This window comes from Thalia democratica, chromosome 2, assembly GCF_965202585.1.
Source record: "Thalia democratica chromosome 2, ktThaDemo2.hap1.1, whole genome shotgun sequence".
NCBI classification, from domain to species: domain Eukaryota; kingdom Metazoa; phylum Chordata; class Thaliacea; order Salpida; family Salpidae; genus Thalia; species Thalia democratica.
Window position 1 is genome coordinate 13100729 of NC_139166.1, and position 15605 is coordinate 13116333.

A 15605-nucleotide genomic window follows, 5' to 3' on the forward strand; every position below is an offset into this window, starting at 1 on the left:
ATTGATAAAAACAACGTAGTTTTAAGACATAATTTAAAAATAAAACACTCGATTTTTGACTAGTAAAACGGTATATAATTATAATATCTAACAGTGGCGTCGCGTGGTATTTTTTTTAGGTGGTGCAGAATTAAAAAAAAAATCCCCTTCTTTAAAACTTTTTTTTTATCTTAAATAAAGAACTTTTTCTACAACAATTACATTAAATTGCTAATGTAACTTGGGAAATTTTGTTTAAAAATAAAACATTAAAAAAAAAAATTATTTAAGAAAATAACTATTCACAGATTTTAAAAATTCAATATATATTTTTAGATATAGCTGGTCAAAGTCAAAGGCAATAAAAGGTTCCTTATGGGAGGCACAAACTAAAACAGCGCTTAAAAAAATGTTTTACCCCCCCCCCCCCCTTTTATGCCCTTAAAATCTACTTTAGAATTATTTGACTGAAATTATTTTATAAAGTTTTAATTTAACTACAACTCATCTTTTATCAATATAAAAAAATCATATTAACTTTTAAGATATGGTAACTCACAGTCAGAAGCACAAAGGAATCCTTATTAATATAATATAAACTCAAACAAGAAATAAATCAAATCACTAAAATCATATCTTTTTTTTAATAAGTTGGCCTCAAAATCTTTAGATGTTTCTTTTATAAAAAAACAAATTGCTGAAATAGATATTTGAAACACTGAGAAAAAAAAAGTTATAACAAAAGTTTTTTTTTGTATATATAAAATTATATATTGATACTTAAAAATTTAAAATTTCTCTTCAACAAAAGTAAACAAATTTTATAAAACTTAGGATAAAAAAGTTTGATAAAAATTGCTTTAAGAATGATGGAGAATATAGGTTTTCAGTAAAATTGTATTCTTTTGCTGTTTTGATTTGCTCTTTATATAATAAATCATTGTACTCTCTGGCTTTGACCGGTTGTAACTAAAAGTTTAATTGGAAATTTCAAGTTTATTAAAGAGTAACTATTAGCTTTTTGAAAAAGTTAAAATAAGAACAACATGTAAAAAAGTGCCTATAAGCCTTCCCCCTCCCTTACCCCTCACTATTTTGCACTTATTTTTTTTACAAACATTAAGATTTTTATTAACTTTTTTTCTAATTTTAATGTTTTTTTTTGGAGGTTTAAAATTCAATAGTTTAAAAGGGTATCTTTTTTTTAAATAATTTTTATATGTTTTTCATTTTGATGACAGTATTTTTTTCAGGAGCTCAATTTTTTTAAGTTTAGTTGGTGAGGCTGTTGAACTTTTAAAGAATTTTAAAGATAATTTATAAATAAGTAACCCTTATAGCAGTAAAAAATTTGTTAGTTAGTTTTCATGTGGCCATAGGGGTAAAAAACTTATTTTTTAATTTTAGATAAGCTTGTTATTTTCAGAGTAAAAAACTAAAACTGCTTTAGTCAGCCTGAATATTTTTATAACTTGGTCTGTTTTAATTTATCTTGGGTCATCTTGAGTTTTTAACATTTCTAAGTTATCCTGATTATGAGGCAAGGCAACCATGTTTCAACAATTTTATCTAAAACTTTTGCTTTGTTTATGAAAAAATTAAACCAAAAGTCATATAAAGTAGACTAAATTTTCCTAAAATGTTAAACTACTCTAAGTAATCAAAGTTTCTAAGTTAAGGCTATTTACTTTATTTAAATATGTGACTGTTTCAATAATACTAGTTTTCATTTAATATAAGTCTAAAATATTTTTCTAGTGAACTAGAAGTTAATAATAAACTTCTTATTTTTTTTTCAGAACTTAAACTTTTCATTTAAATATAATTTAATTAAATATTTTATTAATTTTATGATAACAATAATCAATTATAATTAAGTTTATGTATGCAGATTAAAATAAAAAATCAAATTTCTTAGACTTTAGTGATATAAGGTTCTTATCTTTTTTTTTTTTAAATATTTAATTCATGACAAGTTTTGTTCTTTTATTGTCCAGTTTTAATAGAAGTGATCTGTTAAATTTAAAAAAACCATGTGGGTATATAAACTCAAGTTTAATCCTTTGCAGTAGCTTAGCTTTGTTTTTATTTTATGTTTACAATAGCTTGTAGATGACACTTAAGCATGTCCTGTTTTAGGGAATTTTCAACTTAGTTTACTTACCGCAAGATATTGATTTTGCGGTAATTCTTGAAGAAATTTTGCTATTTTGAGTTCATTTGCGGCAGTCAGCTAAGAGTTTGCGGCAGTGAAGTGGGCAAAATGGTCGTTTTCAAAATTGGAGTTTTAAAAGAGATTTCGTTTAAAAATAACGAAAACGTTATAGATACTTATTTTTTTTCTTACAAAATTTCAAGGTGGTGCAGTTGCGGCAGTGCAACACCCCACGCGACGCCCCTGATATCTAACAAACTTTAAAATGATCAAATAAAGTAATTACTAGTTTGTTCCGTAATCATTTAGAAACTTGCAAATTATTGCTTTATTTGTAGTTGCACATTAACGTCTCTGTAGTTTCTTTACGTAAAATAGTTTCTTTGACGTGATAAATTTATGATATTTAATAAAACAAAATAAACTATTATGTTACCACTGCCACTAAAACCGTAATATAATAAAACTACATTAAAAAATATGAGTATAATAGATTTGCGTATAGACATGAAATCAAGCTAAAAAATTATAAGAAACTATTATAAGTTAATTCATTTCAAATTTAATATTTCTATTATTTAGATCGGATTCTATTTTGAGTTTGAATTGAATTTATTAATCAGGTTGATTTAAAAAAAGGAATTAAAACATTAAAAGTTTTTAAAAGTCTGAAACTAGATTTGAGTAGTATTATATACAGTAACCTGTTATCTAGGTGCGCTTTTATTAGGCTCGATATGGTACGCATTTTTTAGCTAAATAACGTTGTGTATAAATAATTATCTTTTGCTTTGAAATAAAAAATCAAACCTTAAAATAGTATTAAATTAGGTATTTAAAAAAAAACTGATTACAGTTTATTAATTTTACGCAAATAACGAACAGTGCAATTAAAACATAGATCCAAAAAATTCTTCAAAGGTCATACAAAATTTTTTTAAACAAAAATATCGAACAGTGCAATTAACATTTATGTACCAAATGATTGAAAAAATAAATGTTAAAAGCGTACATAAATCTAAAAAAAAGTTTAGATAAACAAAAGTAATAAACAGTGCAAACGACATTTACATACCCCATGATTGCAACGTAGATGTAAGAAGCGTATAAAAAGCGATCTAAACGCAAATAAAAGAAATATTGCAGTTGACACTTACTTACCCTATGATTGAAAGATATGTTTATGTTATATCTGAGTATCTTAATTCGTAAAACAAATAAAAGTACTAAAAAAACATGATTGAATTAAACAAATAGCTAGATACAAAAACAATTTAAACTTCAATTATTTCGTCATTATGTCTTAAAGTCCTGTAACTTTGCTGCAAATTTGGCGGTAAATAATTGCTAGGCAACTCCTGGTTGCCACGCAAACTTCCCATGTTACCCCTAAAAGCCGAGTTGGGGCTCATTGTGTGGTAGCCCCTCTGCAGTGGGGGGTCGCGGGCCCGCATCACCGTGGTCGCCATGGGCGTCATGGAAACGAACTGCTCGCTGTGGTGACGCAACCTTTTGTCATGGCAACCGACCGGGTGGTAGTTTCCCTTTTGCTCTGTGATGTCATAATTGTTGTTGAATGACGTCACGGGGCGCTCGTAGTCGTCATGGCAACCCAGATCGTCGCCAACCCTCATCGCAACCATCTCCGTCTCGTCTCCGTGGCAACCCGGGTGATGACGTAACTCCCTCCTCATCCCGGTTTCCATAGCGATTTCCTTCCTCTTCCTCCTGTTGAAGAGAAGGATGAAGGAAGCGAAGACGAAGATGATCAGCAAACTGATGACCGCTCCGACTATCAGGTAGATGGAAGGTTCGTCCAAGTACGAGCTTTTCTCTGATTGGTCCAAACCTTCCACTTGCTGGCTCTCGACGTCCAATGAGATCTCATCTTTCTTCTCTTCATTCTCATTCTCCTCTACTTGGTTCTTAATTTTAGGTTGCACGACGTCAATCTCACCCAAAGTGGTCGTTGTTATGGGCACTGTCGTTGTCACGGCAACCATGGAAACGACGCCACACATCCGGTCCCCGTCGTATTCTTCAGGTACGCAGACGCACAACCGATAAGTCTCCCCCCTCTTCAGACCCGCAACCTTCTCCTGTCTGCTCACCATCACTTTGTAGTAGCTGCTCACTTGAGCCCACCTCCCACCATTACGTTGCTTGGCAACCGTTATCAGGTATTCGATTCCCACCCTGGGCAGGACGATGTTGACGTCACCGAGGTTGTCACGTGTGATGTGTAACTTATTGTTTGTAACGTCGAAATGGTTCGATGAAGGGGATTTTTGTTGGGACGTTTGTTGAGAGCAGTCGGGTCCCGAGTAGCCGGGTTTGCACCTAAAATATTTGATATTACATTTCTAAAATTAATTAAGTTACAATCATATATTTTTTGTTTAAGTTGAAAAAAATTATCATTTTAGATTCTGGTTCGACTATCATACAAGAACTTTTGTGTCTTGTCTTTTTTATTTACTTAAAACTTTTAAAGATTTATTTTAAGTAGTTCTTTTTGTATACGGACTAAATCAATATAAATCTGATCTAAACAAGAAAGGGTTAATAAACTTGAATTACAAGAAAAACTATATAGCAAGGTTTTATACCCTAGAAAATTATAAAGTAGGAATTTAAATCAGCAAATCATACAAATCTTCATACTTGATACAAAAAATCAAAATCATACAAAAAGGTTTACAAACCTACAAATGAAGGTATCATTGCTCAAATTTTCTTTTACTGCTCCGTTATAACAGACAAGCTTGCTTTTTCCTGCTGCAACTGATTTTGGTGGAAGTACTTCTGGTAATCTGTAAAGAAAAAAAATGATTTGAAAAAAATACTTTATTAAAGTGTTTTAATTTTTAGAGAACCTATACAAAAGCAAAGAAGTTTGTTTTTATCATACTTATAAAAAATAAAATAAAATTGATAGATGTACACATTGATACATTTTTTTTACTTTACAGTAAAGTTTTAGCTGAAAAGTTTCCAGGGCTTTGTAAGAAAACAATAACTTACTGTCCGCACCGGAATGTGTCGTAATTTTTGATTTCTTCTAAAAGGGAAATTCCCATCTTTCGTCTTGGAGAAGTGCATTTGCTCTGGCCGAGATCGTAGAACCCTTTGAAGAACCTAAAACAAATATTTTTGATTAAATTAAACAAACAGTTATATTTTTTTGTAACATGAACGACTAATTAATTCAGTAACGTAAAAATAGTTTAGCAAGTTACAAGCAATTATTGGTAAACAAATACGCATAATTCAATTGAATAAAACAAAAATTTACGATTTAATATAATATGAATTACGAGTGATTTAACGTAAATATAGTTTAGTAATTTATAACTTGTCATCAAGGTTTAGTACACAGAAGCGTGTATTTATTATTTCTTAGGTGAAAATAGGAAACAGTATATTAAATAATGACATTAACAAAATATAAACTCCCAACCCTAACCAATTTTGCCCATAACTTTTAGCCTAAACCTTTGCCCACCTTATCTAATCAGTTAAAAAACAGAAGTTTTATATAATCAGTATAAATATAGAAGTCAATAGTTGTTATAATCAACAAACAAACAAAGCAATTAATTACTACCTACTACATAATAATATAACTTTAATTTTGTATTTATTTTTTATGTAAGTTTTTATAGTGTAGTAAAACTTAACAGGTTCTGATGACTTATTTTAAATTTGTGTAAGTCAATCAGATAATCTAAGCTTAATTAAATCTGATTAAGTGAATTGTTAAAAGCACGAAGTAAGTGACTCATTAGGGATAAACTCAAAATTAAAACAAACATAAATTTAATTTTTATCTACTCTCTGCAAGACTAATGTAGATCATAATGTCAGTGTTTTAAATTTTTAGTTTATTTTAAAAAGTTATAACTCAAAGGATTTTATTTGTTATAGTGAAACTAAATTACTTAAAAATACTTACTAAGTAAATTAGTTATGATTGTTAGGAAGTTTAAAAGCTACAAAATAATAAATGTTTTAAACAATATATTTTATGGTAACTAATGCTTAAAGCTTTCAATTTTTACATAAAGTAATTTTTTGGCTATGTTATTTTAATTTTTATAAATAACTATAACATCTTAAGTCAAACAAATATTTATATTGTTGTTTTTTATAAACTTTGTTACCTAAAACAATTTGCCAGTGCTGATATGTCGCATTAACAAACTCACGTGGAATTGTAATACAATTGATAATGATACTGTTATTGAAAAAAAATGTTAGACTATGTATTAAAACAACAACAATAACAAGTAAAAACACATAAAAAATAATTCACCTGAAATATCTTGCCAATGCTGAAATGCTGCACTCGCAAACCCAAGGATTACCCGCCAAATAAACCGTGTTCACTTTGCAAGTGTACGGCAGCCAGTTTAACGGGACCTCGGTCAATCGCATGTTCCTCAGATCAAGCATCCGCAGGTCGGATAACCGGTGCATGAGAAGTTCTGGGAATTCGGATATCGGGTTGCCGGCCAGTTTGAGTTGTTGGAGCGATGTGAAGTTGCTGTAAGGATGGTTTTAGTATAAATGAGTTTCTACTTGTAATTTATTTATAGTTTATGAATAGTTTTAAAATATAGGTTCAGAATGTTAGAATTCTAAGAAGTAAATCTAGTTTTCAAAAACAAGTCTTATTTCTCAATACTAACTTAATATTCAATATATATATAACGAAAAGTTGAATCAATAAAGTTAATTAATCAATAAAAATTTAGAAAACTACTGAGAATAACCAAAATTTAAAATGTGGAAACTATATTGTCAACCCAGTTTCTTGCAGCTTTATTTTAGTATATTTTAAAATATTAGATACTCTAATAAAGTTTAAGACTATAAAATTATTAAAATGTTAATAAACTAGAGTCAAAATGATTTTGCTGAGACATCACGTATTCATTAAGTTGTGTGACATTAAAATCTTGAGAATTTTTATTTTGCCATATAAATTAAAAGGTTGATACGTGCTTTTTCGAGTTTGAAACAACAAAAATGCAAAGGTAAGACTGACGTGAATGATTCAAAAATTAAGCAAATAAAATGTTTTTTTTCAATAATACAGGTGACACAAAAATTCTGTACAAATGATTTTTATACTAACAAAATTGTTTAAAGAGATGTCTTAAATTTGTTTGCTTATTAGTTTGTATGATAAAAAACAGTTAATTAAAAAAATTTTGCGTAAAAGTTTTAAAGTAAAGTAATTATTTATAAGTTTAAACTTTAAACATTTTTTAACTTAAATAAAAAAACTAAATAGTCAAACTGCTAGCTACACTAATTTTTGACACAAGTATAAAAAATTATTGTTAAAAGTTCACTCACTTTACAACTTCTGGGACTTTTTTCAAAAAGTTTTTGCTGATATCTAATGAAGTTAGTTTGTCATACTTTGAAAAAGTGTCTACTCGGATAAAGTTGATTTTATTCCCAGATACCTTAAAAGTGTTGTATTATTGAACTATGCACTTCAATTTTACTTATAAATTATGCTTACTTAACTACATCTACCACAAAATCTATGGAATGATTGAATGTGTGATATAAACAGTTTAAAGTTTTTCCGTAGCAAATGTTTATTTTTACTTTGAATTCAAAAACAAGTATTAATAAGAAAATAAATTTTGTTTTCAGAAAACAAAAAGCAACAATTAAAAAATTGTGTTATCAGGTTTACACACAAACAATCTATTTTTAGCCAACTCTGTTCACGGTTTACAAGTAAATTAACACTTTTTCAGCATCAAGGGTCAGCAAATCGCTTTATTAACTTCGAGCCACTATTCGTGCGCACTGATGCGTATCGACGCTATGCAAATTATCTAGAAGGTTTGCGCTGTGTTAACTAAAAATTGAAAACAACTTATTTTTTTTGTTTAGTAAGCTTTTTAATTAGTTGTCAAAGCTTAGGTTAAATGATTTGAAATTGACTGAAACAATCTAAAAAGTTTTTAACTAAAAGTAGAAGAAAAACTTGCTTGGAATATTTTTTTAATCCTTATAGATGTTTACAAATTAATTGTCTACGTAAACTTATATGGATCGTTTCTTAATATAAAGTTAAAAAAAAAAGGGTTTTGTAATAAGTACAGTTTTTAATTTTTGAAACAGGCAAAATTAAGAAAGGTATAATTTGCATTGTGGTGTTGCTAACTTTTAGTTGAAAATAACTTGCCTATGCTTGGGCTATTTACTCTAGGAGAATGTTCGAAAGTAATAATCAGAGTTGAAATTAGATGAATTGTTGGTTAATGTGAAACTTCTAAAAAAACGTTGTAAAAGTTACAGCTTTTAATATTTTAAATAGTTAAGATTTAGCAAGATTAATTTTCCCATTTTCTGTTAGTAACTTTCAGTTGAAAACAAAATTTTAGTTTTCTAACTATAAAATTATTATCAATTTACATTTTAAAAGTAGTAGTTTAAGTTAAGTTGAAATAGGGTGATCCTTTATTAGAAGCAATAAAGAAAAAAAAAGTCAGAGTATTTTATAAAATTGAATAGAAAAACATTTTGTATTCTGTATTAAAAATGTTGCTTTTTATTACATTGGCTGAAGTCAAACAATACGTTATAGCACAAATTAAATTACCATTATTGAACAATTTTGTGTAGTTGTTAAACTGTTTTCAAAATTACTTTTAAAAAGTTTTGATAAAGAAAAAAAAACACTAACAACTCATTTAAGTAATTCAAATAATAACTTTTGAAACTCGCTTTTTAGACACTATCTTCCAAAGAGATAACTTTGTTTTAAACTTTTACCACCAAGTAATTGGCTTCTTTGATCTTTAAAGCGAACTCAAAGCGCCAGACCTCTTTGTGAAAATGAGAAGAATTAAAGTGCAAAACTCGTTTAATTTTACGACTTTCATTAGCTGCAGACTAAAATCTTAAATAGCTTCTCATTTAGCTAAATGGCTTTTACCGTTGGCAGTTTGTTACAATAAACAGACCTTTGTGTGTTGATTATAGCTGTACTTAATTTAAACTGTTTTTAATGACCACATTACCCTTAAAAGCATAATTGCATGTTTATCAAAAATGAATTAGGTACAAATAGAATAAAAAATAAATTGCAAATAAAAGGTTTAATTAAACAGTTACAAATATTACGTAATGATTGTTTCACACGTAGATTTTTTCAGAAAAATTACTAAAATTTAATTTATCCTTACCTCCAAAGTGTTAAGATTGGTTAATTTTCTGAAGCTGTAAGTCATTGTTTTTATGTTGTTGTTGTTTAGAGTTAGCTTCTGTAGCTTGGAAAGTCCTGTAAGTTGAGGAACTGATTCCAAGCGGTTGTCGTTTATATGGAGTTCGATCTGTTGGAATTAACAAAGTTATAAGTTTGACCAAAATAAGAACAAAAACAATGTCACGACAACTTTATGAAAATTTAAATTGAATTTCAGGTACAATTGATGTAGATTTTGGAGTTAGTTATCTAGTTTATATATAGATTAAAAACATAGTTTCCCAGTCACACTTTATAATTGACTAAATTCTGGTGTTAATTGTTTCTCAGTTGTTTTTGATACAATTAAACTTAATAGTTATAGTTTTGAAAGTTATTTATGAAAACTTTATGGTTTATGAAGTATTAATGGGTTTCAAAGTTTAAAACTATACTACATTTTAAAGCATTTAAAAAGTTAAACTATAGTTTGAAGTATAACAAGTGCGTAGCCCGTAAAATTAACTTATATACTTTCTATTTTCTTTTAATGTTGAACCTATGTATATTGCTTAAAAAACAGAAATCATTTTTTTCTTGACTTCAAGTTATCTGTTTTCTTAACTGCTTGCTTACTTAAAAAAATATTTTCCTTTTCACAATAATGAAGGCATAACTCCTATCAAAACATCCAATTTGCTGTTGTAAAAGCTTTTTATTTCTTGTTCAAACATTCCGTGTGCTGATAGACAATTTTATATGTCTTGGGTGTCATGCTTTTTAGCACAAGTGGTTTTACGACGTTTTTTCACAAAATTCCGAGTTTTATAGTTTTGCAATTTTTTTTGACCATTTTTTAGTTTCATGAGATAAAGTTTAACAACAGCAAATTGCTCGAAAAACACAAATAAAAGTTTGAAATTGATTAAAACATAATTGAATAAAAGGTAAATTAAATAGTTACAGATATTAAGTAATAAATATATAAATAAAAAGTGTTACATACAAAATTTTACACCTAAATAAATTTTTTTTTCACTCATAGAGGTACAATTTAAACACTCAGTGTTATTTGTATATGAAAATATATGAGTAAATGATATTGACCACATTAAATTTTTATAATGATTTCAAACTAAATATGATTAAAGTTTCAAATACTTTATAACAATGAAACTTATTGTAGTCTAAGCTTTATAAAAAGATGTTTTAGATAAATAATAAAAGTGACAAAGAAATATTTTTTTCCGTAATAACAGCTAAGCAGACGTAGAAAATTTATCAAAATAATCTTTTTCATAGAAAATTCACACAGACGTTTACTTGTTAAACTATATAGTATTTTTTTTACACAAACAACACACCTTTTTGTTTAAGAAGCTTAAAAAATTAAACTGTTTTGTATTGTTTTTAGCCCAATAAAGCAAATCCCATCGTAAATTATTTATGTTTACTTTCAGCGCATTTTGTTTTTCACATAGGGGCTTAAGAAGGCTTGTCTGTTAAAACAGTTTTCGAAACAATGCGTTTTTCTTTCCTGAATTTGTTTTATTGGTTCAACAAACAAGATAATTGCCAAAATTCTAAATAAATAAGAAGAAAAACGGTTGGTTAATCGAATTCAATAAGATAACAGAGTTAGCACTGATAAGTTAAAATTAACATAAGCAAAATTAACATCAGTTTTGAAAAGTTAATTGTTTATTTAAAAGTGACGAAGTTTCTCTGTTTTTAAAACTATTGTAGTTTTACTTAAGTTTATTATCGTTCTAATAAATTTTATACTTTTCAAAGCTGTATTTATACCCAACAAACTTGTTTCGTTTGGATATTTCGTCACCGAACATTACTTAAAACTAATATTTAAAAATTGTACTTACCAAGCTGCTGAGATTCACAAAAGCGTTTGTCCAAATTCTCGATATGCTGTTGCCGTTCAGTTTCAGTATTTCCAGATTTTTCATGCCTGTAAGAACAATTTTGTATAAAAAACAAATAACAAATAACTAATATTTTTTAATTGCTTTAAAAACCTTGTTGTTTTTTAAACTTTTATAACACTAAACATTTTATAACACTGTTTACGTATAAATAAGCTTGAATTCAACGTTAAAAAGTTTCATAGAAAAGGTTTGTTTACAGTTTTAACTCAAACAAACTCAAACACACTCCATGCAAAGTGACAAACTCAATCAATTTAAGTGGAAAATTTTTGTCAAAGCTGTCTGCATTCGCAAGACAATGCTGATAAACAATCTCTAAATCGTTGCATGATAAGTTTGAGTTATTAGTTGCAGATAAATGTACTTAAGTAAATGTTAGTTAATGTTAAAAAGGAAAAAGCTAAAAAATTAATTTATTCAAGTAAGTAACACTGAATTGAAATTTAAAAGTGAAGTTTGATGGTTTTTTAAATTAAGTAAATAACTTTCAATTTTAAATGCATAAAGTGTTATTTAATAAACTAGTTGCAAAAATTTATTTAGGCAAATGTTGCAAAATGTTAGTGAGGAAAACTTACTTAGTGTCGGAAAACTAATCAACTTAATGCTTTTTTTTTCGTAGAAATCAGCAAATAACTGATAATTAAAACAGCATAAAATAGACTAACACAAATAATGATACATCTTATTAATGATACGTCAAATTTAGTATTATCAAATCATATTAGATAAGAAGTGTAAATTTTTTAGTTTAAATGACTAGTATAATGTTTTTATAAAACCAGTAAAATTTTTAAAGTAAAACTTTTAATAGAACAAACTATAATGTAGTAACTTATTTTTCTAACAAAGTCTGAATCTGACCTGACACCAGCTGAGGCCTGATGCTTTCAAACTTGTTGTTGCTCAGATCCAAAGTGGTTAATTTGGTCAGTTGCTTGAAACCCCTTTCACCCAGACTCTTGAAGTTCAGTTTGTTTCTTATCAGATACAAGGACTCACAATTCTGTAGAAAATATAATGCATAACTTGTATTAGTGTGAACATACTTATTAATCATGTTTATCGATTGTAAGTTGTACAAAATATACTTAAAAATTTATTCAAATTAACTAAAATGATTAATTTACTTTACTTCAAGACGTAGGGCGACTCACAGTAATGAAAAAACAATTTAATTTTTGTAACTTATTAGTGTAAAATCTTTTAATAAACCTCATCTTACCAAAATCTAATTAAAAAAAAACATAGCGTAAAATTTTTACATATAATAAAACTTAAAGTTTTATTGGTACTATTTAAAAACTATCAAGTTGTAAAAACTCAAAAAAATATCAATATAACTTCATGATAAAACGATAAAAGTTAAAATACACAATAGGTTTACAGAAAGTAACAAAATATATAATTGCAATGTGTGCTTTTTAGTGTTTTAAAAGAAATTAGAGGTACTTAGAACTTTTCAGCTTTAAAAACAGAAGGAAATATAAAACTGCAAATTGATTTTTAATTCTGCGTTTAAAACTCTGGCAAAAATGTAATTTAGAAAAATTTACGTTTTATTTTTACTTTTTTACTTTTTTCAGTTATACATTTTTAATTTGATCAAGCTAAAATAAGCTAATTGCATAAATCAATATGTTTTTATAAAAAGATATTACGTTATGCTTTTCTTCAAGATGGTTTTAGGTTAAAATAAGCATAAAGTTGAGGTCATTTTTATGACTTAATTAAAAAAAATTAGTTAAATTTATTAACAATTTTATAATACGTTTTTAATTCGATCAAGCTAAAATAAGATCGTTTCAAAAATCACTAAAGTAAATTTCATAGAAATTAAATACGTTTCGTTAAGGTGTATTTTTTAATAAAAAAACATAAATTTGTGGTCATTTTTGAATTTATTTTAAAAAAACGTTAAACTTCACTTTATTTACTTTGCAATTAAACGTTTTTATTCGATCAAGCTAAAAAAAGCTGGTTGCAAAAAACTGATTAATTTTACAAATCACGTTGCTATGACAACCCAAAACATCCTGTGAGTTCGTGAATGTTCGAAAATATTTATTTTGGTCTCGTTTTTTATTTTAATTAATCGCTGGCCAGGGCTACTTTTTAATCAGCCTCTTGTTTTAGCCGCTGCAAATATAAAACCGCTTTATTCTAACCTTGACCGCAAATATCAGTTTTTTTATTAAGAATGTTTGTTTTTAGTTTTTTTATAGAAAAAAAGTTGACACGTTAAATTTGCAACATCTGACCTTTTCGCACCAGTATAAGAAAACTAAGCAGTTATTTAAAATAAAAAAGCAATTTTTACAGCAAACAAACATGCAGGCCAAAACAAAATGAAAAGGGCGTAAGTTTATTTGCCGAAAATATTTAAACCTTTCAAAAACACATTGGCCGCCCCACAACGAAGCCTTTTAGCAGCAGAATTTACAGAAAGCTCGAATGTTTGCTTTGAGATTTCACAAAAGCGAAAGTTAAATATTTGCTCGCGGCTCGGTTAATTGCCAAAAAGCAAACATCGAACATCGAGCGAGTCTGCCGTGCTCATCAGAGCGTGAACACTTTTTAAGCCAATCATAGTTGAGGACTTCAAAGGGGCGCCGATTTCATCCTGGCTGTCTGCATGGCAACGCTCTGATGCGCGATTACATGCGGAATCGAAAGTTTCTGAGTTTTTTTTTCTTGAACGCAAGAAATTCGGCGAAAATTCAAAACAAACAAATTTTCTTTGCACCGAAAACCGCAAGTTTAGCGTTTGTGATAAACCGCCATAAAAATTATGAAAATAAACAACGAAGACAAAAGTCAATTTTCTACGAAATAGTGGCAATGACATGGTCGGAAAAATTATGCCTTTTACGGTAATGTGACGTCACTGTAAGGTCCAGATGTTCGTTTTATCTGAAAGGTAAACAGGCGATTAAAAATCGAGCTTTGTATAAACAAGTGCTTTCAGCTAGAAGATGACTTTTCGCATTGAGATCACAATCTTTTTATGGTATTTTAAGCCGTAAACGAGTTGGGGAGAATAAATGTTTTTACAGATATAATCTGCTGAGGTCTTTAAAAAGAAAACATTGCTTTCTTATCTGTCGTAGACGTTTTTTAAAGGTTCAAAATACTAGACAATCAAAACGATATGTTTCTTAAATTTATAATGAGTTCAACTAGTTTAAGTAATCAAAAAATTAAGAACAACTAGATGTATTAAGTTACCAAATGTATTCAAAATGTTAGTATTGGACAAAAAAGAAACTAAGCTTTTTAGGAATAACAAAAGAAAATGCTATAGTTATTAAAAACATAAAACATTTATACTATTAAACTTAAAGCTTTATACTTACACTTGTAAACTTTCATAAATGTTTTAAAATATAAACTTATAAACTCTTACATGTTGCAACTAGCAGATACATCATAGTTGCCATGACTTATAAGATGTATTGCCGATAAATTACATAATAAATCACAAAAAAAAAAAATTAGGGCGAATGTAGTTGCATAAAAAATTCATAAAAGTACAAGAAATCTCTATTTATCTAAGAAACTAAAATATTATATTTTTCAACTAACCAAACTTCTTTTTAAATGTAAAAAAGATACGTTTTATGGTTTAAAAATAGCTACAATATTAAAATTTCCCAAGTAATTATTAAAACAAACATAAAAGAAAACACACTTAAAAACTATTGTAACTATCTAAATAATGTAATAACTCCAACTAACCGAATGCCTTTTCAGATTTTTATCCGGTATCTTGGTCATGTTGGACTGATAGATGTAAATGAAATTGTTGTTGGGAAGATCATCAGGAAATGTTGGGAGGTTCACAGATTCGCAGAAAGTGTTTCCCGAGGAGAAGGAGCACTGTTGACACTCACACAGTGACGTCATAAAGATCAGAAGGAGGAGTTTGAACATCGTCATCTTCATATGCTCATTTGTTGTCGAGTTTTGTGAAAGTTTTTTATGTTTTTTATGTTTTTAATAAACAAAACAAAACCTGTGTGTGTTTGAGGAAATATTTCTTAAATAAGCGTTTATTTAAAGGATGAAAACAAAATATTTTCTAAATTTAGTTATCGACTTAAGAATATATGTATTTTACAAACAATTTAAATTATGTTTTAGTTGGTAACAAATATAATAGCAAAAACTAACTAATACTTAAAAAATCGTTTGTCTAAATTGTATATTCATGCTAAAAATGTTTCAAATACACGCCTTTGATACATCAACCGTGTTAACAACACATTAACAACCAACACGAGCTGACTTAGTTAGCAACAGTGCAACAAAC

The 15605-nt window shown here is 28.0% G+C and overlaps 1 protein-coding gene across 1 annotated transcript; it reads right to left on the bottom strand.

The window, feature by feature from the left end:
• Positions 1–3408: 3408 nt before the first annotated feature.
• On the bottom strand, positions 3409–15246 carry LOC145850069 (uncharacterized). Its single transcript, XM_082955214.1, has 9 exons — positions 15032–15246; positions 12158–12299; positions 11231–11316; positions 9352–9498; positions 7499–7611; positions 6450–6680; positions 5159–5272; positions 4840–4947; positions 3409–4474 (listed from the first exon to the last, which is right to left on the bottom strand). The coding sequence occupies exons 1-9, from the start codon at positions 15236–15238 to the stop codon at positions 3409–3411; spliced, it is 2214 nt and encodes a 737-aa protein (XP_082811340.1). The 5' UTR covers positions 15239–15246.
• Positions 15247–15605: the final 359 nt, after the last annotated feature.

What these genes read in the sequence shown, in the direction of transcription:
- LOC145850069 (XM_082955214.1), bottom strand. Translation starts at nt 15,238, where the DNA reads ATGAAGATGACGATGTTCAAACTCCTCCTTCTGATCTTTATGACGTCA. An exon ending in AAAGTCCCAGAAGTTGTAAA is followed by an intron (nt 6,681 to 7,498) that starts GTGAGTGAACTT and finishes CCATCCTTACAG; the next exon opens with CAACTTCACATCGCTCCAAC. An exon ending in AATGATACCTTCATTTGTAG is followed by an intron (nt 4,475 to 4,839) that starts GTTTGTAAACCT and finishes CAAATATTTTAG; the next exon opens with GTGCAAACCCGGCTACTCGG.